Below are 24,230 nucleotides of genomic sequence, written 5' to 3'. Positions count from 1 at the left end.
GATGACACAACAAATGATGAAATGTGAGCTTAGTCATCATGTGTAACCTTTAAGTAAATTTCCAGCTTCAAGTGCCGCAGTTGCAAAAAGAGGTTTATTTTAATGTTATTTTAACTTTATTTGATTGCGTTAAATGATTACATATATTATATAACTGTACAAAATATAGTACACTCAAACAGCAGCGATGAGAAAACCAAACACAAAGAAAAACATCAGGAAATGCATTTAAATCAAACCCACGTGTAACAGTGTAAATGAACCTCATTTTTAAAATCCAATTTAAAAACAAATAGCTTCAACAACACAAACTCCTTCCTCCACACCACGGGCATTGAAAGGCCATTTGACAGTATTGTCTTCCAGTATTAAAACCATTTCAATTCAAAAGATGTTTTCCATGACTTCCATTCAACTCAATGAAACTGAACACAGTTTATGCAACAATGTAGATATTCCTGTTCTTTTTGTGCAGCTTTCTTCAGAAAGCCAGTAACTGGGGTATGTTTTTGGAAAATGTATACACCTTTAATTCCTGCCTTTGTGCTTTGAGCACCTGTTGCTATTGTTCTTTGATAAACAGCAGATGATCTGGATGTCAGTAAAATATGAAGTCAGGACCATCTGGCACATGTCAAGCATTAAAAGCATGGAGTGGGTCAGACACTGAGCACTTCAGCCTCGTACTGAGCCGGCAGGTTTGTCGGGTCTGAGGCCAAATGAAGGTCAGCTACTGCAAATAGTCACTCACACCTTGCAGGTGTTTGGCTTGTTTGCATATCAACAGAAAAACCAAAAACACTATACTGCTAAATAATTAGCTAATGGATGGATTGTAATTCGACACATGGCATCATCAATAAATAAGCTAAAAGTCAGTCAGAGGAGTGAACAGTTACAAAAGTAGACTTAGTTGTACAGAGGGTGATTGATTCCAGTTTAGCTTATCATTCAGCAGAGATCAACATCAAAACATACAAAGGATCTATAAATGTATATATAAAGATATATATACAAGCACTCCCCCTTTGGTAACCATACGTTCAAGATATTCTCTCCTTGCCTCTACAGAACAAAACGCCATGCTGTATATTAAAAGAGAAGATTCATGTTCAGAGGCATAAACATTTGCTTTAAAAAAAGTTTCAGATGTTGTTTAAATTCTCAGGATTACGATCACATTATTTTAGTTAACTCACCAACATTTTGAGGCAAATCGTCACTTCCCAGCCCAACAAGCCGAAGAAGGACATTAATCCCCCCCCCCCTTTACAGAAGTGAATGCTCTGCAGTTCAGACGTTGCGGTGCTGCGACTCAGTAGGCCGGCGTGTAGAAGATCTGCCCCCCCAGCACCCTGCGTCTCAGCTCCTTCCACAGCAGGCTGCGCTCCCTCTGGGATCCCTTCATGAAGCCGCGGTTCTCTTGAGCACGGCGAGACAGATAAGGAATGACCTCGTTGACCGGGCCATATGGAACGTACTTGTAGACCGGGAAACCTGCTTGACCTTTTTCCAAGAAAAGAGCAAAGAAACGAGTGTTTCGATCAATTCCCGATGGCTTTGTATCCAAATTCCACATATTATCAACATATTCTCAAAGCTGACTATATAATATCACAAAGTGAACTACGGAGGAAGGAAGCTGAAGAAAGTGACTCAATGTTAAATACAAATAATGTTGCAGTAGATTCAATTATTATCTTTTTTGTTTTAGTTATGATGAACACATGTGTGATGCTTTTTTTGTTTTATACAAAATACATTTTAATTAAATTTATATGGGTTAGGATGCATTTCTGCTCTGAATTAAACCACATAAGATTTGGTATGCAGACAGCTCTGGACATTGAGGGACTCCTTGTTTTTTCCCCATTATGTGCATAGACTGGACGAACCAATTGTGAGGTCAGGGGGTCGGAGTGTTGAAAAGCTCACGCGTGTAGCGACTACGTTACGCTTTGGCCACATGTTCACCGATTTCATAACTGACTGTTTGCTTTTAGGACCCGAGCTGAGTGCAACATACCTAGCGGGAAGCTGATCTGGTCACACATCCCCAGCAGCTGTCCAAAGTAAACTTTATTCTCTGTGGGTAAAAGCCGCATCTCATTCATCCTGGGAAAACAGAAAAAAAGAAATCCATGTCAAAGGGCTGTTACAAAACAACAGTGAAGCATTCCATCCATTTCACTCTCTAAAACCTGTAATTGCTCACAATTTCTTAAGTCTCCCTTGCTAGGCATTTATTTAAACCATTAAGAAATAATCCTCGGCGAACAAGGGGTTTAAGGGCTTTGTGTATGTTCAAATTACAATCTGCTGGGAATCGTTTCTAGCCTGAGGCCTGAGAGGGAACGTACTTCTCAAGGGTGTATTTCACCGTTTCCTCGTTGTGAGTAGCAACCATGATATTTGCTTTCCGGCTTTGATCGATCTCCTCCAGCACAAACTCCAAACACCTAGACAAACATCGGGGCAGGTTGTTAGGATCCAGGCGTTTTCTAGCGAAGTCACAGGCAACCTTCATAATAATAATAATAACAACAACAATTTAAGACGTACTTGTGATACATCCTGTTGGTGGCCTCGTAGTCTGGGTTTATTGGGTCTTCGTAGCCAATCTCTTTGGCCCGGTTTCTCTCTTGGTACATGTAGGCCCCACGAACCAGTTTGGCACCAAAGTACCAGCCCTCCCGTCGGGACAGCTCAACATCCACAGTTACATTGTCATAGGCTTCCTGCCAGCATTTTAAAAAAAAAACACAAATAAAAGGACAAAATTCCGAATCCATAAAATATGATTTTGGTATCGCATCCGAGAAACAGGAAGGATTCGTAGAGATGAATAATCAACAGCAAAAGTCGTGATGCCCAGCTGTCGTCTCACCTTGAGGTAACACTGGTAAGTGTTAAAAATGATTGGCTTTTCCCGGTTAAATTTCCTCTGCATTTCCAGGGCCAGTCGACTGATCGCTGGTTGGAAGTACGTCTGCTCGGCGTCCACCATGAGCCGCACCCCGTTCTCCACGGCATGCTGGAGAGCACACCCAAACAGTGTTCAAGGCGTGCAGGGTTTTGTGAGGGACTCTTGGTTAATGTGTGGCAAACAAAGGGCCCATCGCGTCAGAAAGCACAATGCGGATGTATTTGATTCCCTTTTTCATCAAGTCTGCAGTTGCAATACAAAAGATTTCCGTATTCCCTCAACAACAACAAAACGGTTCACAAGACGCACATTTCTTTTTGCTCTAATTATCTTTACCTTGGCCAGAACGTCCACTCTCTGCAACATTCTCTTCATCTGCCTCTCCTCCTCGGCTGTGAACTTGTTCAACAAAGGCTCCAGGTGCCCCGTCTGCAAAACAAACACACAAAAACATCAAACTCTTTGACACAAAGGCATCTTTACGACCCGGATGAACCAGTAAATTTAATCTTTAACGTTTGCTTGAACTTGTGTGTTTATTGAACAGGTCCCAGCATTCAGAGAAGATGAAAAATGTCCCTTCTTCCTGTCAGAGTCCTTGGCGCCACTTCATATTTACACGACTCACCTGAAGGTTTGGCACCATCAGCAGATTGGAGATTTTTGTTGTATCGTCGATTAAACCGTTCCAGTCCAGCAGGTCGATCGTTCTGCCGATAAGATGTGACGACGTGTGTGTTAAAATGATGCGAGCACAGTTTTCTTAATGGTTAAACGATTCAAGAATCAGTTGATGTCCTTTTATTGAGACGAATAAACTTGGAGCACATTGCAGCAGTGTGTGACTCTCTTTCTTACCCAGACAAACCCAGCTTCTCTCCTGTAAACCAGTTCTCTTTGTCATCCACGGCTCCAACACCCATCGCGCTTAGACTCTCCTATGAAAACATATTTCAGTGATTTGAAACAGAGTATTGCTTATTAATGTGGTGCTTGGTGTCATGACGGCTTGAAGACATCTAGAGAACGTGGACTCGCTGAAGACGTACCTTCAGCTGCTCCAGCTCCAGCTTCTGATCCAATACCGTCATGTCAGATTTTCCCTGCTGCGCTGAGAGGAAGTTAAAAAACTGTCTCCATTTAACCAGGACTTCTGAAAACTGGAGCTGTTCGAACACAGAGCAAATCAATTCAATGAGACAAGCATTGTGTTAGAAGCATGTGGGGATGTGGTCAGACAGACACATCAGGGTTTCATCTTTGGCTCGTTCTTGTCATTTTTGCCTCAGTGGGCCCTGACAGTTTCACTCTTCAGTCTAGCAGCGACAACACAGTGATGTGAACCTATGAACAACTGAAAGACATAAATGAATGGCCAATGTTTCCTGATCCAATTGACCTGTAATAACTGTCCAATTATGTGGTTGGTGATTGGCAACACAAGCCATTCACACCGCTGTCTGAATACTCCCGATAATGACTTCCGTTGATATTGAAGACATCAAGTTAAACCTACAAGGAACTGTGGGCGTCCAAGAGCAGTCATTTTGATGGCTGAAAATCCATCTGTTGAAGCTCCCCCTGAAATTGATAACACATTAAATGTGGATTATTCAACACCATCTATATTACACAAGAGTTTTAGTGTCATAATATCAGTTACAACAATAACTTGTTATTGCTTACTCCTACTTACCAGAGGCTCTGATGCAGTTAATGAACGTCTCCATTTGCTTGTCACACTTGGACTCATCTGCATAGAAGTATGTGCGAGCACCAGTGACCCCTCCACGCCTGTCCCCGAACTGGCGATGGGCTTTGTACTTCTTCTCACGACGATCCACTTGTGGAGTTTAAAGAAGGTCAGAATTGCTTCAAACCGGCAAGCTGCATTGTGTTGATCGTTGTATGTAAATCACAAGCCCTCATGGTTCAAGTTCAGTTGATATACATGTATATATTATGAATAACTGAATGAATGAAACAGTATTTCTCATCACAAAGGACAAAGGGTCACAAAGGATATGGTAGCCAGCGCTACTATAGTAGCTGGTTTCCATGATCATCGATTACCAGATCACAAATTAAAAATCGGACCAGAGAAAGCAGTAGGAATGAAATGCTGGCGTTATGTGAACAGTGTGTTCTCCCTGTAGTCTGTGGATGGACCCTTGAGACCCGAATAAAACCAGATGCAACCAGTACGCTCTGGAGCAGAGCACACGGACACATAACTACATACCAACCCTGACACTTGACTAGACCTGTCTCACGTTCAGTTCAGAGTAAACGAGTCACTGCGCTGAACACATATGTAAAACAGTTTGACTGCATGACACTCAACAAACTGCTTATTTCCCAGAGATCAACAAACCTGAGCTTTCTTTCTCTGCTTCAGAAACGCATGCACTGCAAAAGAAGAAGAGACTGACATCAGAAGAGAACAACAAAAACATGAAGTTGCCTAAAAAACACATAAAGAAATGAAGAAAGTTAATTTTTCACTGCGTTTTATAACTTCTCACGCCCCTTGTGTAGTTTGGAATCAGTTAGTTGACCAGCCAGCACGCCAGCGTGTGACCTTTTGAAGCAGTTATAATAATTATCTCCTTTTCTAAACGCATCAGAAACCTGTGAGGTCAAAGAAAACTGACAGGGTTCTTCTCTGTGGGCCCTACAAGTTTGGCCTCGATCAAGAACATTTGATCCTAAATATGTTTTGGTGAATTCGGCATGTGAATGTTTGCGCCTAGTCAGATGATCTGTGGTTTGAAACAAACGAGCTCATTTCCTCCTCAGAACATTGTGTACCACTTCGGTTTGAGCATGTGCCTATGTAGAAACCCAGAAGGTACATCCCCCTTCTCGACCAATCAGAGGAGAGGGGGCTCTCCCAGCCGACCAATGGAGAACGGGCATTATTAGGTTTCTATTACAGTCTGCCATGATGAAGATAATATGACTCCTGTCGATTTGATAAGAAGCCAAACGGAGGCTGGAGAACTAAAGTGATAAGATAAGAACTGAGTCATATCAGAATAATTTTATTGGAATGTTTGGAGTCAAAAGATAATTTAGAGAGGCATGGAATGAAAAGACTCCTAAAATAATTAACAGAGTATTAATGTGGAGTCGAGGAGACCTTCAACACGGTTTAATTCAAATATCAGTGCGGTTTTGGACATTTAGCGAGAATATTCTACACACCTATGTCAGGTTTGGCTAAACCAGAGCCAAACAACCCGTGATGCGCTGACTGTATAATAGTTACCCAACACAGAGCTATGGAAGGGGTGTGGCTCTGTCCCCGTGGTATCGGCCTCCTCTAGTTTCTTACTTTTAGCAGTGGGTTTGTTTTAAAGAACATGTTGTTGTGAGAGCATGGCTTGGGTCACACCCTATTGCTTTGGGCCATGTGATTGTGGGCTTGTACAAATAAACCTGACTCAACGAGTTACATGACTAAGAAATGTGTTTTCATGCTGCACACATATGGGATTAACAGTTGAAAACTTAACATTACATGACATGTTTTTAGGCGTCAGTAAGAGCATGTCATACAATGTAAATCCCAAAGGAGACTACTGGCAGATGAAGATGTCACTTACTCCATTTCCTTCTTCTCAGCTTCTTCTTGTGTCAAGTCCTCTTCGACACTATAGTCCAGAACTGCCCCAACTCCAAAGGCCCGGTTCTTCTGAATTAAAGGCTTGATGGAGTTGTGATCTTCCCCCGCCACAAACTGGCCGTAGAAGGTCATTTTCATCAGCTTCTCAAACATCCACTGACCGAGCACCTTCTTGGTCAGATCCATCAGCTGTAACGCAGACGGGGATGACAAGTTAGTGACCTAACTATTAAAGCATGAAAAGTGGTGAGAAAAAAAGTTTTTTGGAACTACTTCTGAACAAAAAAAAAGACACCGCTCACCTCTTTGTTCTTCTCAACGAGGACGTCGATGGTACACAGCTTGAAGACCAGCAGACTCCGGAGCAGCTCGACGTTCCCTTTGCTCCGGTAGGCCTCCTGCGTGTTCTCGAAGTCGACGTGGACCGCGCTCCGTGGCGGGCTTTCGGCGTGTCTGGTGCCGCTGATGAGCTCGACAGGCGCCGCTTCCACCACGGGGCAGCCGGCGATGCGTTGATGCGTCTCGTCCCGGCTCTTGGGGGACGCCGCCGTGGTCCGGCATCTTCCGGCCGACACGCGGATATTGTTTCGCGGGTTTGAGCGGAGAAGAGATGCCACGAGCTTCGGGTACAACATGTTTTTGTTGTGTTTTTTCCCCCCCCCTGTTATCTGAAGCGGCTTTACACAGCCGGAAGTCGCGAGCTCGCCTCTCTTCGTGCCGGTGGTTTCTGACAGTGCGCGAGGTGCGCGCCGCCTAGCACCCGTGGATGCGCGTACTCGTGTTCTCGACCTCAAAGCCGCGTTACAGACCAACGCATTGGCAATGTAGCCGACTGGTAACATTTTCATTCATGACTTTATGTGTATGTTCTTCACAAATAAATGGTGATTACATCGTATGGTTTAGCTTTTGGTTTCAGCTCTTAACTTCTTCACCAATTTCACTGACATGAATGTTAAAACATATTCCATGCTTTATCATCCAAACCAGAATGGTCTTTTAGGGGAGACATATGTCCCCGGCTGCATGTTTATTTTTTTGACAATTGAACTTTTATTTGCAATATTTCTTTACCAATCTGCAATCAGAATGTATGATAATCATGTGTTTTTTACTGAAGTTGCATTTCCCTGGCTTAGTGACACATTCGTTTTTACAGCATTAGGGAATTCACTTTTGATGCAGATTTTTTTTACAGAATGCAATAACTGCGAAACAATATGACATTTAAATGTAACAATTACTATATATATATACAATTTATATTCCAATCCGAGAACATAACTCATCAGTGGTTAAATGAGAAGAAAAATTACTATTATGTAACTTGTTGTGTAACAACCCCCCAGGGACTTATTTTCTTACATTTCTCTAGAGAACCAACCAGAACATGATGCATCCAGCGCAAAGGCAAAATAAAGGACTTTAAAGGCATGGCACAGAGATTATGTGACAAGAAAAGAACATTACGAGCATCGATTTGAGGACGCGACCTTTCAGAAGCGGCTCTGGAGGCTCACGGCAGGGAGGGAGGGAGGGAAGACAAGAACGAAAAGTAAAGTTCCTTTTCCTATCGACAGGAGGCGGCAATACACTCACACTCACGACCGTCCGCCGGAAATAGGAAGTAGAAGAAGACGCAAAGCTACATGCTAATGTCGCTAACCAACAGGGAAGTAACACGGCGTGCGAAGTGTTAGCGTTAAATCTACGAAAGAAGAAATCGTTACTTGTTTTGAAAGGTAATCACAACTTGTTAGGTGTTTTTAAAACAGAATACTTGTAAAGTGTTTTGCCAAAATATTAGTATTGTGTGTTTGTGCGCGCGCGAACAATTGAGACATTCTAACGTTAGCTGGAACCGACTCGTAAGCCTGACTAGCTGACCGTACATTACCAACAAAGAAGCTCATAGCGTAGTTTCTGGACTGAATGACACGGCTTTAGTCCTTCGTTGGCTTTCAGTCTACAATCATCAAGCGGTTTTTCAGGCATGTTTTCCGTTTCTTACTAGCTTCACGTTGCAGAAACGTATTGCAAGCGATCAATCGAATGCAACCGAAGCTAAATAAAATTAAGCTAGTTGGGGAGCTGCGGGCTAGTTTAGCCGTAGCCTATTACAGCTTTTATCGTTCAAATATGCATTTGTTTGGGGAATTATCAGTGGAGTGTTTTTAAATATATAGTAACATGTCGGGGTATAGCTTGGTAATGAAAACCAGATATTTTTGTTGATGTGGAACAGGGTGTAAAAAAATTAACGTCATATAATACCATAACTATTAACAATATTGTACCGCTAAGAATTTTTAAGGATCTCTGAAATTCATTAACCTGTGTTTTTAAAGCTTCCAGGCTCGGATCCGAGAGGCACGTGCCATTTTGCCTTGAGCTCATTATTTTCTCATGTCTGCGGTCCTGGTTTAGATTTTTTTTTTCCTTCTAAATTAAGGAACTGAAAGGCAGAAGAACAAAAATTTGGATTGGAACTAGGATTAAGATAAGGACCACATCCATCGCTATTTTTGAAAAAAGAAGTGATCAAGTCTGCCGGTGCCTCCATTCTCTCTCAGCAGTACCAATATCTCCACCACCATGTCAGATGGCCGGATCTATGTGGGGAATCTCCCCGCGGACGTCCAGGAGAGAGACATTGAGGATCTCTTCTACAAATATGGAAAAATCCGTGACATCGAGTTGAAGAACAATAGAGGCACTATTCCTTTTGCTTTTGTCCGATTTGAAGATCCACGGTGAGTTTAGAAGATCTTTGCCAAGTCAAATCGCATCTCGCTTGGAGAACTTAAGTTTACGTGGTATAAAATCATCTCCAGTGACTGGCGGCAGGAAATGGATGGAGACCTGTCCACAAGCATATGTTGGTAAGGAGTTCTTTGCTCTCTTCTCCTAGGGATGCGGACGATGCTGTCTATGGAAGGAATGGATATGGTTATGGAGACTCCAAGCTACGTGTGGAGTATCCTCGATCTTCTGGTGCTAAATTTGGCCCTATGGGAGGAAGTGGAGGAGGAGTTGGTGGAGGAGGAGGCGATGGTGGAGATAGAGGAGGACCTAGGGGAAGATTTGGACCCCCTACTCGAAGATCTGAATTCCGGGTCATAGTCTCTGGTAGGTGGACGTCACAAGTCATAGCCAGGTCATATTTCGCTCCGTATCGTGGATGTCAAGGGGGTTGGTAGAAGGGTGAACGTAAGAGTCGTAGGCAGACGTGTTTCTCTCTCACGGCGGACTGGAGGACCAGGGAAATGGTAAAACGCACCACAAGTCGGAAGGCAGATATGTTTCTCCCTCATGTCGGACTGGAGGACAAGGGATTAGTAGAGAATGTCATGAGTCATAGGCAGATATCTCTCTTTCATGGTGGACTGGAGGAAAATGGAACTAGTAAAAGACATCATGAGTTATAGGCAGACATTTTCTCTCTCACTCATGGCGGACCACAGGACATGGGACTAGTAGAGGATGTCATGAATTGTAGGCAGATATATTCTCTCTCTCTCTCTCATGGCGGACTGGAGGACAAGGTGGACTAGTAGAGGACATCATGAGTCTTAGGGAGGTATGTTTTTCTCCAACATGGTGGACAAGGGGACTAGCACAAGACGTCATGAGCCGTAGGCCAATATGATTCTCTCTCCCTCTCATGGCGGACTGGAAGACAAGGAGACTAGTGAAAGGCATCGTGAATCGTAGGCAGATATGTTTCTCTCTGTCGTGGCGGACTCGAGGACAAGGGGACTGAGTGGATGGGGTCAAGTCAGCTCCTTAAGTCACGAAAAAAACAAATAGTAAACTGAAAAGGTTCATGTCTTCTGCATAATCCCAAACACCAACTATAGTGACTGGTAGGTGTGATTTTTGTATTATTTATCATTCATTAGAACTACTCGTAGCATGCTACCTTTTTTTCAAATCTTGTTTGTACAAGCATGTTAACATAAGCTGTAAAATGACCAAACACTTCTGAAGTCTACGTTGTATGTAGCTGCCTGACCGGGCCGGTCATGCTAGAGCAGATTTATGGATGTGCAACATCAGGAGATTTTTTTTAGTTTGCCGAAACCATTGACCAATGTCTTATTTTGAGTTTTTCAATTTAAATGACTTGAGTGTTCGCTTTGTAAAGGTGCCCTAAAACCTGCTAGTGAAGGTGTTCTTTAGCTCAGTTCTGTCTCAAGGGCAAAATGTGTCTGTGCCAGTTCATTTTAAGCAAGAAAATAAGTTTGCCCACCCCCCACTCCAGGATTGCCACCAACTGGGAGCTGGCAGGATCTGAAGGATCACATGCGCGAGGCTGGAGACGTGTGCTTTGCAGATGTGCAGCGGGATGGAGAGGGCGTGGTGGAATTCCTCCGCAGAGAGGACATGGAGTACGCGCTGCGCAGGCTGGATCGGACAGAGTTCCGTTCACATCAAGTGAGTCGCTGTGATGATGATGATGCGACCTAAGGGCCCCGAAAGCAATGGGTGTGCTAACAACTATTTTCCTCTTTCAGGGAGAGACCGCGTACATCCGCGTCTATGAGGAGAGGGGCACTCCGAGCTTTAGCCGTTCGCGTTCCCGCTCCAGATCCAGAGGTCGCTATTCGCCCCCCTTTCACAACCGAGGATCCCCGCCTGCGCGCTACCAGTCACCTCCACGCCATTCTATGTCTCGCCATAGTCCACCCCCCAGGAGGCACCCGCCGCAGCACCACAGCCCACCGCCACGTCATTATCGGTAGAATCACCGACCACTTCTAGAGGAATTGGGGAAAGTGTTTTGTAATTCTTTTTCATTTTAACAACAGGCCTCCTCGTTCAATATGATCGTTGTTATTTCTTTCTACACACATTCCATTGTCACCCTGCTTCTCCCCAATGCCTTGGATTTCTTTTTTCATTGTTCTGTGAATCACCTTGTTTATCTGGAATTGGGATTGTTGATTTTAGTTTTTATTTCTTCCTTCTACAATATAACATTTTGGCGGTTTCTTTTATAAAGAAACCCTGGGTTGTGATGTCAAACCTTGACAGCAATGGTAATGTTTATTGTTCAAAACAAATTCTGCAGATATCTGCCTACGGTTCATACTGCTTTTTAAATGATCAACGGCCTATATGGTGTTTTGCATTCGGGTAGCTTGAAGATACTCTACTCCAATTTGAAACCCATTCAATTAGTGAACCTTTTTTTAAGTGTAGTGACACAAATTGACTGAGCTTCACTTTAATGTTTGAACCTGTGACGAGGTGGCCTGTAGGTCTTCACTGTGTTTTTTTGTTTACCAATAAAATGCAAACTTCTACTGCAGTTTAATTCCCTGTCATGAAACTTGTTTTTGTAGATTACTATATTCACTGAGGTGGTAGATGTTGCCGCACCAGTGACACTTTTATTCAAGTGAGCCACATGCAGAATCAGAGCCTCAAAGCTCATTCATTGGATTATTTACAGGTGTGATATTGTTCTTCCAAAATGTCTTCTTTCTGAAAATGGCCTATTTCAAACAAGGGTTTGACTGACTTTGTTGAAGGCATGGTCTACATTTGAAGATTAACTGTCAAATATCCCACATTAATGGTCTCTGCACATATCCTGACATACAGCCTATTCAACCTAAATAAGATTGGAGAGCTAGAGAATGATGTCTCACGTTCTGCTAAACTTTTTTATCTGCACAGAATGAGGACTGTTTTCCAGCTCTACCACCACAGGCACGTCAAGAAACGCTGCTCGGATCGAACAAAATGAAACAAAGAACCAAAAAGCCAAAAGATGAATGTGGCACGAGTGCTGACCACATAGACTTATGTAGGGAAATATCACGTGTGAAAATATACATGAGGCACATGGGATGCAAAATATAATATTTTTAATACACAATAAATTAATTATACCTCGTGACAATTTGAGAAGACAGAAAAAAAATATATATATTTATTTCCAATGGCACATTTTTATCTTTCTTACCATTATAATCCGATAAAGCCCATAAACAGACATTGTATTGCATTTAATAAATATGTACTATTATCACTTTGTATACAGTTAATCTTCTGACAACAAACACAGCAATGCACAAACAGCAATACTCGGGCACGTTTTAGAAGATCATGTGGAGACACATTAGCAGAGATGTCAAAACACCGGTATTTAAGCCACAGTGAACCAAACATGGGTGGGTCATGGCTATTTTTTAACTGAGTGGAACCAAAATATCATATTTTCTGACATACTTATGCTGGTCTCTAGCCATGAAGGTATTTTTGTATCCATCTGTCGAGATTAGAAGATTTCAATCCATCTAAAATTACTGCAAGGTAGATCAGATTCACAAACCACACTAGGCTTTATTAGACCTTGTGAAACCAATTAGGACATCGAGGTCTCCAGCACATTGTTTCTGGAAATACACCTGGCCAATGTGTGTTAATTTTCAGGAGAACTAATGATTACCTTCAACGGTGTTGGATTAGCAGCGGAGGACGGTGTAAACATTTTACACGTAAAAATAAAATGATCTGCATGGCTACATACTACTGAATAGCTACCACTGAACTGACCGCTTATGTAATAACCTCAACCTCTCTGCACTTACTCCACAGTGAAAGCCGGACAAGCGCCTTGACAAGATGAAAGATGCGTGCCGCTGTTATGACACAATGCACAGAAACTGCGTGAGGAGGTGTACGATTGATACATCTGGTGACCATTTCAATCTGGCTAAAGACGGAGCCCCGGATACCATTTAACAAGCCGAACACAAGGAGACTGCTCTTTCGAATGAATGAAGGAAACAGGCTGGCCCATGGAGATGGAGGCTGCCTTCTGTGTACGCACTAGCTTTACATGAAAGTGTCCCAGAGGAAAGAGTCCGGGCTAAAGTGAACCTGTGGTACTGAATTAAGCCTCAACTGAGAGTTTTTAGTGTTTAGCATGCAGAGCTCCTCTTCAACATTGACACGGGGATACTGAGGTAATAATGAAGGGAAATGAATGAATGTGAATCAGCATCATAGAGGAGGTCGGGGACGGCTGGGGCACCAGTATGGCCGTTTGTCCACGGAGGAAAGGGACTTGATGCTAACTATGTGCAAACATGCGAGGCTTCACAGAGTTCACGGGTCCGGTCTGGACATCCTGCGGGCACCACGAGGCAAACCGAGGAACAGGACCACCGCCGTGTGTCCTCCGAATGGCTACTGAGACGCAAACCGCACACACACGACCTGGACACAACCTCCTCTGAAAAGCAAATCATCTGATAATGCCGGTCGGTGTTTTTTTACTGGAAATGTACACAATTTCAGCGAAAATAATAGCAATGTCAAAAATATATTCAAGTGCATCACGAGAGCTCTTTAACTAAATCAACCCTCTCAGGAGAACAATACCGTGACGAAATTTGGTTGCTGTATCCCTGAAAAAACAGTTCAATTTAAGGCAAAATAAAATCACATCCTGAAGCATCAAGGGTACATTCACGAGATGAACAATAACTCAAATGAAAATCACTGGCAACAGTTGCAACCCCTTCAAAGACAGAGAGGAGCAACTGAAAACAAGTTGTCTAAAATAATGACCAGTTGTCTTTTCAGTACTTAACAATCACTGCATTGGATTTACATGTATTCTGTTCCTCAAGGTAAATTACTGTTGTGTGTGTGTGTGGTTGTGTTAGTATCTTAAAACGATTAATCACAAAACAGCTGCAGCATCACTTGTTTTCAATGAGCGTCTGCACTTTGTTGACCAAATCTCGAGCCATCATCAGGACCTGCGGAACGTTGTGTCGCTCGGCCATTTCTGAGAAGGGAATTGTAACATACAAGAGTTAAATTGCCTTGTAATATATATAATCAATAGTTTATCAATGAGTCGATAGTGAGTGGAATTTGTATTTTTTAATATTGTCTTACCGTTAAAGAACTTGATGATGTCAGTAAAGTCCATATTATTCTCCAGGATGATGTCTCTATACATCTCCACAAGTGCCAGAGCAATGAAGAGGACAAAGTGATCGGAGGAGGTGTACTTGGCTGCCCAGATCGTTTCCCAAACAGAGTACACGTCATCGTACACCATTTCTGTGCGAAAAAAGAGAGAAATAGGTGAGATTTTGATCAGCATGTTGTTATACAAAGTGAAAATACTCTTTTACTGACAATTTAAGTAAATAAGAAAGTAAGTAAACCTCTTTTGAAGTCAAGTAGAAACCAGCGATAACAGAAGTAGAAGTGAGTGTAGTCTCCGTTCTGCTGCATCAGTTCAAACAGCTCAGAGTCCAGGATCTATTAATAAAAAACTATCTTTATTTTACGTCTTTTTTTTGATAATGCACACATGCACACACGAGTTGGTGCACATGCATGTACATACCTGGATAAGAGAACGCATATTGGCAAAGTGAGAGTCCATCGCACCGCCATGTGGAAAATTCTGGTTCATCCTCTTCATTAATTCAGTAAAGCAGCTAAATGCCATGACCTCTGTGAAGCGCACACACATGAAAAGAGGGACTGTCAGCCACCTCGTGCTCATGGAGGCAAAGGGTCGATAAGGAGTTTGCTGGAAAAACAGTGTCACTGACCATCGTCCAGAATAACCAGCAGAGGAGCCAGCAGATCACACATTCCCTGGACGTAACCCGTATCCAGATGCTTCCACACGTAACTGCAAAGTCAGCCCATCCGGGGGGGGGGGGCAGGGGGGGAGGAGAGGGGGGTTTCAGACGTGATTGTTTTTTTTCGGGTGGACATAAACGTCACACAGACATTGAGCACACAGCCACACAACAGTTACCTGCACATGATGTTACGCAGCTTCTCCAGGTTGTCGGGGGTGAAGTACCAGTACGCTCGGTCACAACGCCTGACGTCTTTGTCAATGCGGTGCAAATTGATCAAGTACATGTCCAGTGTTTCTTGCTGCGAAATACAATGGAGAATTCGGTTAGCGCGCTCGCGACCACAAAAAAGGAAGAAGACCTGTCAGCGTGCCACACGTAATGCTTACTGAGTAGGTCGGATCCTCCGAGGAGACGTCGGGTTTGGGGTCTCCTACCGCCTCGGCGGGCTCGGGTCCAGTGAGCGCAATCTCCATCTCGGGCTCCTCTTCGGAGAGGCCCGGGTCGGTGCCCTCGGGGCTGGTGTTGCACGCGGAGTCCAGATGGCCATCTAGGACGAGGTCCTCCGATGCCATCTTCCGTCTTTGCGCGGGCGGGACAGGTGGCGCAGCGAGACCCGCCAGAGGCCTGGCCTTGATGTCATCGGAGGTCACGCATGCCCCCGCAGGAATGTCGTCCATTTGCAGGGCCGAAGGAGAGTCGTCCGAATCCGCCGTGTCCGGAGACTGCCGGGAGTGGGACGGTAACGAAAGGCTGCCCCTCGACGTTGACTGGAGGGCATTCAGCACTTGTCTCACCGGCGAATTTGAACCAGGTTTCTCGAATGGAATTTCGGCGGCTTTGTCTTTTTTGAGTTCCGCCAAATCACAGGACGTTCCTTCAGCATCCTTCGTTTCTGGTCCTGTGATACAGGGCTTTTTTTCAGAAGCTGGCTCTGATTTCTCCGAAATCTCCGTCTCTCTTTCACCATCTGGATTAACCTCTTTTTCTGCTAAGGGACGACGTAACGGCTCCACTTCCAGACCTTTGCTCTTGTGTGCTTGAAAAGTTAAGGTTTGCCCGAGTGGAGGTGCTTGAAAATATTCATTATGAATCTCTGTTTCTAGCTTTAGGACATTAGTGCTCTCTGGAATACTTCTTAAATTCATTTTTGTGTCGCCTGCTTTGAAATCTTCATATTTCTCAGATTTTCTTTCTTCTAATTCAGGTTTTTCTTTCGAGTCAGTTGTCGACTTACTGATTTCGCTGTTCTTGACCATCTCACCTTCTGAAACGTTCTCCATTTCTTTCTCCGAAATCTCCGCTTTGGCTCCCGGCTCCATCATGTCCTCACCTCCTGACTGCGATCCAGGTGTAGGTTTTTCATGTGAGACTCGTTGTGATGCTTCCGACTGCTGAGGGGTTGCAGCTCCCACAGCTGCCTCTGTTACGAGGGGGCTGTTTCCTGAACTCGGATGTTGATTTGACACACCTGGGGACGAGGGGCCCTCTGCGGCGCCACTTGTGACGTCTTTCAGTGGAGTACTTTGTTGTGCTTCTCCTTCCCCAACCTTGAGCTCAGTCTCAATCTGATCCACTGCCTCAACCAATTCAGATACCTGGCAACCAAAGGAGAGGGGTCAGCATGCAATGCATTTTGAATCCTGGAGCAATGAAAGGGACCAATGTTAAAGAAAACGTGTTCTAAGACCAACTATAAGCTTTAAGACAAAGTCATCCAAAGAGTGATGGGATGGAAAGGCGCTGACATTTCGCAGAGTGAAATAATAGCGTTTCATCAACCGCCATTATGAAGGTCACACACTTCCACTGTCCATTTCTTTGATTTATGACCAAATCATCTAGAAACGGAAGGGAACGCAACTCAATGAAGGCCACGCCATTCATTTCACTATAATTGTAATGAAAAACAGCAGTGTAGGATTACACAAAACAATGGTATGCTCTTGTATATATCTATATATGTATCTAAACATCATTGCTGTTTAGATTTTCACACACATGAGGAATTACCTGTGTGCTGCTGCAGATGGAATCACTTTGCGTCTGAGTATTCGGTGGATCTAAGCTGCTACTTAGAGACGACTGCAGTGGAGAAAAGCACCACACAGGAGAGAAGAAGCAGGACTGTCAACTCGCTTGTGAATGTCAGAATATTCTAAACAGCTCTCTTCTGTGTTTTATGTACACATTTTATATATATATATTTTATATAACGCAGGACTTCTTATGCCAAAAGGTCAAACTTGCATCTGTACTGATGGTGGCGTCCCGCTGCACTGGCCCTTTTTCCACACTGGCTCCGGACAAACATCTGGCGAGGGCCTCGGCGTGTTTCTCCCTCTCCCTCTGAAGGACTATGGCCTCGCAGCCCTTCCACTCCTTCATAGTCTGCTCATACATGGTGCGCATCTGCTCATCAATCTGAAACCCAACCCTTGCGTGAACACACATGGAAGCATCCTCTGCGGCGTGTATGTGAACTTTACAGTCCGAAGGTGTGACGGATCATAGAAATACCTCCCGCCTGCATTTCTCAGTCGTGGTAAAGCGGTAGTGTCCCAACAGGAAGGGCCAGACCTCTTTGCGCAGTGAGGGAGCAACACCGCCAAAATACACCAGCCTGTGTATCTCCTCTTCCTCATACGCCTAAACAAGGATTTTTTTATGTTAACCATTTAATAGTCTACTTAATTCAAAATAAATGATATGGCCAGGTGTTGCAGTGTAAATCTTACAGAGCTGTCCTTGAGGAACCGGCCCCAGACCTCCACGGAGAGTCCTCCTCGGGCGTTACAGGGCACATCCGGGTCAACTATTGTGGTGTTGACTAGAGCAGACAGGTGCGTACGAACTGTGGATAGATGGCGGCAGTATGCGAGCCCTGGACAGGAACGATAAAAGCTCTCACGTTGAGCGCTCATTTCCTTGGGAATTCAATTCTTCCCAGAGTGAATCAAAGTTAATCGACAATTCTTTGTACTTACAACCATAGAAAGCACGGGAGATTATCTGGTACTTCATGGTGTCACAAAGGAGCTTTAAGGGTGCCCTGGTAGGAAAGGAACGGCACATTCAACTGGATCAATCAGAATTTATATTTGGGCCTGGACTTAGATTATTATTTACCTTTCCTGGTTACAGCCATTGGGCAGAGAGCCATCGGAGGAGCCGTTCTGTGAGCACGAGGAGCACGAGGACTTCCTGGCCGTCGGTTGCCACAGAGTAACGCCCTGGTCCATCAGCTCCAGGGCCACTGCACAGCGGGACGGCTTGTATCAGTACTCTTGCTACTGTCATTATCATAGTTAGGTGAAACCCAATGAAATTACAACAGACACAAAGGCACACACGGATAGCACTAGATAGGCAAAACCAGGGACATGACATGGAGCAGCTTAATAACAGAGAAAAATAAAGTAGAAAGATATTAATATGATATATGACTGAGGAAAACTGAAAGGGTCTAATCGGTGTATCAGAATTAAGAGAGAAATGTAATCGAGGATGCTCCCTGGTGATGTTTTATTAGATCAAGACAGGGAGAGAAAAAAGGAAGATTAAAGACACTCACTGAACTCCATTTGATTGCCAGGAAAGAGGATCCGGAACACGTAATCGGTTGCTTCATCCTCGTCTTTGTCAGACACAGAATCACATGAGCCGTGTGGACTCCTATTTCGCAATTTAGGGAAAACCTTTCCCTGTAAAGTGTAATGACAATGATTCAGCACAGATTGTCATAACAAGTCGTAGATGGAGGTGAATGCCGCATTAATGCGGAAATGATCGCAAAACAAGATGCTTGTGATGTGTTTTGGTTTCCTCGGTTCCCGCTGACCTTTCCTCTCTGATTCCAGAGTGGTGGGTCCAGCTGTCCGTGAGGTAGCAGGCCGGTCTCCAGGCAGGTCAGGAATTGGAGGAGGTGGCCTCCTTTGGGGAAATGTAGAGGAGGTCGCTGGATCCCGTCTTGGCTCACCAAAACCACCGTCCCCCCACTGTTCACTGGATTCAAAAACAAAATAAGAAAAACAAGATGAAAATCTCTTACAACTCCTTTTTTGGTGACGCTTCAAACATTGAGAGGGAATTACTGTACCTTGCTGATGACAGTGGAGATACACAATGTCCTCCAAACGAATTGTCATGGCATAATCCCAATAAACACTGATAGAAAGAGGAGAAAATAGGAGCCATGGAGTAAACTATGGAATAACTTTGGAATAAGTTTGGTTTTGTTGATTGGGTTCTATGGGCCAAACCTTTTCTCAGAATCTAGCTCCCCCACATTGCCATTCATCAGCTGATTGGGTGTCCATTTCAGTGTCATGACGTCTGCAGTCTGATGTAAAGAAAGGTAGCCTGGGATGGCCTCCATGTCATCTCTCTGCAGACAAAAGCAAGAGCTTTGAAAGCCCGCCACGTCCGCCATACTCGAGCAGATGCACCCGAGTCCCGGGGGGAAAATGAAACAAGCCTCTCATAAAGGATTGTGTTACTGTTGTATTTCAAGACGTAATGAAAGGACACACACCGGCTGCACCAGCACGTTGTTCTTCCCGAACAGAAGTGTGGCTCTGGAGTTTTGGTGGAGTGATTCCACATAGTCCCTCACCCACATGAGAGGACGATCGTCCATGCTACCACTGGATTGTCTCTTCTGGATCTGGCACAGGTTAAGAACACGTCAGGTGTATCGCACACAGCCTGTTCATAGCGGATTATCTGATCAAGCCCTTTCGCTGTCTAACCAGGGCGGGCCGTCTCGAGGGCGAATCCTGCCGACAGTGGCCGCTGTGGATGCGATGCCGCTGCACGAGCTCGTCGGCGGACGGGTCCGTCCAGAAATGGTCCGCAGTCTTAACTTTGGTGTACTCCAAGGCGCACGGCCCGACTATGAAACAAGGTCAACACGTTGAAATTGGCTCAGATACGGCGATGCGGTGTGGTGCGTGAGCAGGTTAGTGCGGTTTATAGATACCCAATAGAGATGCAAGAATTGGTCCATCCACAGGATCCATCAGCATGGCTTCCTTCTCATAGAAGGCACTGCAGGAGACAATATTCCTAACATTTTAGGATAATCCAATAACCCAAACTTCCATTGGCATACAATGGCTTTGACCACACAATATGGAATGTGTGCATAATAGGAGAAAAGCTGGGAGGATTAAAGCTCATAATAAAATTTGATATCTGTAAAGGAATCAGTTTTTACAGAGAAATAATGCAAAATCTTAGTATTGAATGAAGGATCCAACCACCCACAGGAATTATTTTATCTTATAATTGCATTGAATGATACATAACAATACCCGCTGTTTTCCACCAAGTACAGGACAATCTTGTCTAGGAGCTTCTCCATCAGTGCAGTTCGGATCCAGAGGTGTTTCAGGGCCTGAGGGGAAAGGTTGGCCAACTTGGATTGACGACTGCGGTCATTACTGAGTGAAGAATTGTTCTGCTTGCTGAAAAACAGAGGAGAAACCTTCGGGATGAGATGTGGAACAGACGTCTAAGACAAGACAAGGCGATAGGATGCGTTATAGCACATAAAAGTGGAGCACAAAGGGGAGACATACATGCATACCTAAAGAAACAGAATGCATCTAATGATTTTGCGAACCAGCCTTGCACAAGCGGAAGCTAACATCTCACTTGTTTTCGATGAGCTGCTCCACCTCCTGGACCTTGTGGCAGAGTTCCTCAGCAGGCAAAAAGGTTTTTGCCGCCTTCATGAAGAGTGCTGCAACCTTGTTACTGCAGAGCAGACCTGCAATACGTCGCCTCAGTCCATGAAGCATGCAGGCCTCCACTACAGCTACACGGACAAACACACACACATCAACCATTATTTGATTTAAAAAGAAGATTTGTTCATGTTTTTGTTACCCTGAGGTGGAATAGTAAACTTGCCTTTGAGTTTGTTATTATTTCATGAGCGAGATATAATATCCTTTTTGTGAAAGCCTCAAGTTGTAATCTTTTTTTAATGAACAAATTGAGTTTATATAAATGATGAAAAGCAAGCACATAGGTTGCACAAGTAGAAACAGAAATCTGGCCAACACAGCGTTGCTAGGATATGCGGGATGTGAATCACACACGCCTCACTCCCGGTTTGTATTAACACCTTTGAAGAGTGTTTGCGCACTTTGGGACGTATCCATCCATCCACCTTATTACACATGAATGGACATGATGAATAATGGAATTATGAAAATAAATTGCTAGGATTTCCATTGCCTGCACAGACAGCAGGGAACCGCTTTTCCCTCCGATGATGAACTCGTAGTAAGTGACGACTTGACGCGGACTAATGTCAACCATCTGCACGGTACATGTCAATGAGGTAGTAACAACTACTGTGGCTGATTGATTAACGTCAGCATGTCCTGTGCTATCGTCTCCCAAACTAAACACAACGATTTTAGTCCAAAAAGAGGGTTTCTAAGATGGACAAAATAAAATGATGCCACAAAATGACTCCCTCTTATTTACTCTTATTTATTTTAGGCCTTGAGAATACACCCTGAATTTTGGAACATGGCTTATTGTCCAATGTAATCACAAAATACATTTACCGCAGAAGGATATGATGTGGCTGCTGTCTGCGTGCACAAATTTCCTCGTTACGGCCTCCTCCATAATTTGTTTCACCTAATAGAGAAAGGTACATGGTGAGACAACACTTTGTTTGTTTCACACGGTGACATAAGGTCACAGAGAGTACGAACAAGAAGCACAACAATAATTAATGGTGAAACTAGGTCGAGATGAGCAACACGTGAGGAGTGAAGTCCCACAACACACTCATGGGGCAACCATACAGACCAAAATATTAATTTAGTCCATAAACTCATGTGTCCTACTTAACATCTGCCATGCACTACTCGACCACAGGACCTCCATGAACATTGGAGTATCTGACTATTTACAAAAGAGGTTTTTAAGTCCTGTATTTGCTTGATTTCCTATTTCATAACTTACTATAGCGTGAAAAGAAAATGATTTTGTTTGTAGATCTGACAAAACGTTGTTCCTTACGGCTACAACTGATCCTCTGGGGATGTTACAAATATGATGCACAGGGCCGCCACTATCAGATAGTGATATTTTCTTCATATTGCATCATTAAGGTGGATTCCTGCAATCTAGTAGTGGACTTAAGTTGGGGAACTTAATCGATACACTTTTAGAGATTGAGTTTTTAATGAAAGTGATGCTTGCTACAAATGTACCTTGAAAACAAATGTTCTACAAAGTAATGAAGTGTATTGAAAAGCAATGCAAAACTGAATTGTAAAACTGACTGAATTTGATGCAATGCTCTGTGCTGGATAACCGAACGAGAGAAGAGTTTACTTTAATGGTCTTATCAGAAATTAAGATTATAATCTTTGCACCTTCTTGATTCACATTGGAATTATGTTGTATAAGAGCAGAATCCCATAATTGCAGAGATGCTGGATGGCAACAACATGTTTGTTTCCCTGTTCTTCATAAAGAAAAAATAACCGATACAAATCCGTCTGTGCTTTAAATCTGTGTATCTCAGCTGAGCCCCTCCTTGCTGCAGGATCCAGTAGAGAGACACGGATGTTGGAGAGGCAATGAGTCACAGGTGAGGGGGAGCACAGACACGATCAGAATGGAAGCACGCTCTTCCTCGTCAATGAATAAAACATGTTTTTTTCCCTCTGGGGAGTCGGGGAGTCACTGAGCAGTTTGGAACAGTCCGAGGTGTGCTGTCCTTATTTTGGATGTAGATTAATATCCAAATGGATCCTAATTCAGTCACAATCACCCAGTTTAGGTTGGACTTTTTTTGCATTGCAAATGGCAATGAATGAAACAGTTCGAAGAAGAATAAAATGGTGTGTTGTAGAACACGGTTTAACCATGATTTCTTCAGATGGAAAGAGAGAGACAGAGTCTATATAATCCAGTGTATGAAAAAAAACGATTTGGATGGATGCTGAAAGAAAGCATGATGCACACAGCTCCTAAGATTTGCAGTTTTTTCATCCTAACATACAATCATCTTCACTACCCCCATCATCATCATCATCACCATCGTCATCAGCATCATCACGATCATCATCATCTTACGTCTGTATAGCCTTTAAGTCATGCCATGTCCCTGGCAGCCTAATTGCATCCGCTTACATTACACAAGCACGATGGTCCAATCGTTAAAATGTTATGATAAAGAGGCCTGTGGCGTAGTCGTGGCTCACACCTTGTGAGCGATGTCCACATACACACGCGCGCGCACACACACACACACACACACACACACACACACACACATCTAGTAAACACAGCGCCTGTAAACATAAACGGATATAAGCGCAAAGTGCACAACATCCAACGCACCTCTTTCTTCACATTGCGCAGCAGTTTCTGACGCGTCTCGGCCTCTGTGACGGGAGAAAAAAAGACAAAAGCCAGAATGAACATGCTGTGCGAGGCGCAAAGTGTGGGAAATAATTTGGTCACAGGCTCACGACAGGGGGGGAAAAAATAACAACGTCGGCAGAGGGGCCCTGCATACCTCCCATCGCTTCGAGAAGGGTGCAGCGGCGGACACGCACGGCTTTTCCTCTGCGGAGGTTTCCGTGAGAGCGACGAGGACAACGCTGCTGGTTGGGAAGAAAGAGGCTGCGAGATGCGCGATGTGTTCTTAGCAGAGGGAACGAAACCCATCTGTCACCTCTCAGCGAACCAACACCCCTTTAAAGTCACAGTAGCCTGCACGCCGTACACATGGAGCGATAGGGACGGGGACACCTTTATTCTGCACACCGTGGTCCCTTTTTGCACTGTGCGTAACGCTTACGTAAAGGGACGTTTGAATGATAATTCAGAGGCTGATTAATACACGAGGGTTACAGGTAATGATTAATTAGCACAGTTACTAAACAGGGAGTGAAGAGAATAACAGACGCATTATATGTTTATAAAAAGCCACCTCGCGATATGGTTGTGTCATCTTATACTTTCCACTATTTATATGGTAAAAAAACTTTGGCAATACAGCCTT

General features: G+C 43.9%; 3 protein-coding genes across 7 annotated transcripts; 1 reads left to right on the top strand and 2 right to left on the bottom strand.

Moving 5' to 3' along the window:
* Positions 1-75: 75 nt before the first annotated feature.
* prodha (proline dehydrogenase (oxidase) 1a) lies at positions 76-7,513 on the bottom strand. The gene is made up of 14 exons (XM_037484912.2): positions 6,857-7,513; positions 6,535-6,743; positions 5,301-5,335; positions 4,623-4,769; positions 4,443-4,507; positions 3,976-4,092; positions 3,785-3,864; positions 3,555-3,636; positions 3,263-3,355; positions 2,888-3,034; positions 2,563-2,738; positions 2,361-2,459; positions 2,027-2,115; positions 76-1,506 (listed from the first exon to the last, which is right to left on the bottom strand). Exons 1-14 carry the CDS (start codon positions 7,400-7,402, stop codon positions 1,316-1,318), a joined length of 2,076 nt encoding a protein of 691 aa, XP_037340809.2. The 5' UTR covers positions 7,403-7,513; the 3' UTR covers positions 76-1,315.
* Positions 7,514-8,129: 616 nt separating this feature from the next.
* srsf9 (serine and arginine rich splicing factor 9) lies at positions 8,130-11,874 on the top strand. Of its 4 annotated transcripts, none has more exons than XM_037484917.2 (5): positions 8,130-8,296; positions 9,007-9,307; positions 9,466-9,683; positions 10,819-10,991; positions 11,072-11,874. In XM_037484917.2, exons 2-5 carry the CDS (start codon positions 9,150-9,152, stop codon positions 11,297-11,299), a joined length of 777 nt encoding a protein of 258 aa, XP_037340814.2. In that variant the 5' UTR covers positions 8,130-8,296; positions 9,007-9,149; the 3' UTR covers positions 11,300-11,874. The 4 variants fall into 4 exon arrangements, with proteins under 4 accessions (XP_037340814.2, XP_062414774.1, XP_037340815.2 ...); XM_062558790.1 differs by having other exon boundaries at positions 8,903-9,307; XM_037484918.2 differs by having other exon boundaries at positions 8,134-8,296; positions 9,131-9,307.
* Positions 11,875-12,413: 539 nt separating this feature from the next.
* On the bottom strand, positions 12,414-23,987 carry sgsm1b (small G protein signaling modulator 1b). Of its 2 annotated transcripts, XM_037484910.2 has the most exons (25): positions 23,742-23,874; positions 23,564-23,607; positions 21,769-21,844; positions 20,843-21,005; positions 20,500-20,652; positions 20,166-20,233; positions 19,936-20,078; positions 19,719-19,850; positions 19,447-19,571; positions 19,284-19,351; positions 19,026-19,189; positions 18,759-18,888; positions 18,314-18,440; positions 18,172-18,236; positions 17,923-18,068; positions 17,705-17,833; positions 17,435-17,608; positions 17,198-17,269; positions 15,574-16,782; positions 15,361-15,485; positions 15,149-15,231; positions 14,938-15,047; positions 14,753-14,849; positions 14,478-14,645; positions 12,414-14,364 (listed from the first exon to the last, which is right to left on the bottom strand). In XM_037484910.2, exons 1-25 carry the CDS (start codon positions 23,746-23,748, stop codon positions 14,276-14,278), a joined length of 3,867 nt encoding a protein of 1,288 aa, XP_037340807.2. In that variant the 5' UTR covers positions 23,749-23,874; the 3' UTR covers positions 12,414-14,275. The 2 variants fall into 2 exon arrangements, with proteins under 2 accessions (XP_037340807.2, XP_037340806.2); XM_037484909.2 differs by lacking the exon at positions 21,769-21,844 and having other exon boundaries at positions 23,742-23,987.
* Positions 23,988-24,230: the final 243 nt, after the last annotated feature.

This window comes from Pungitius pungitius, chromosome 18, assembly GCF_949316345.1.
Source record: "Pungitius pungitius chromosome 18, fPunPun2.1, whole genome shotgun sequence".
In the NCBI taxonomy this organism is placed as follows: domain Eukaryota; kingdom Metazoa; phylum Chordata; class Actinopteri; order Perciformes; family Gasterosteidae; genus Pungitius; species Pungitius pungitius.
Note: the sequence above shows the minus strand (reverse complement) of the source record. Positions and strands in the feature narration are given on the sequence as shown.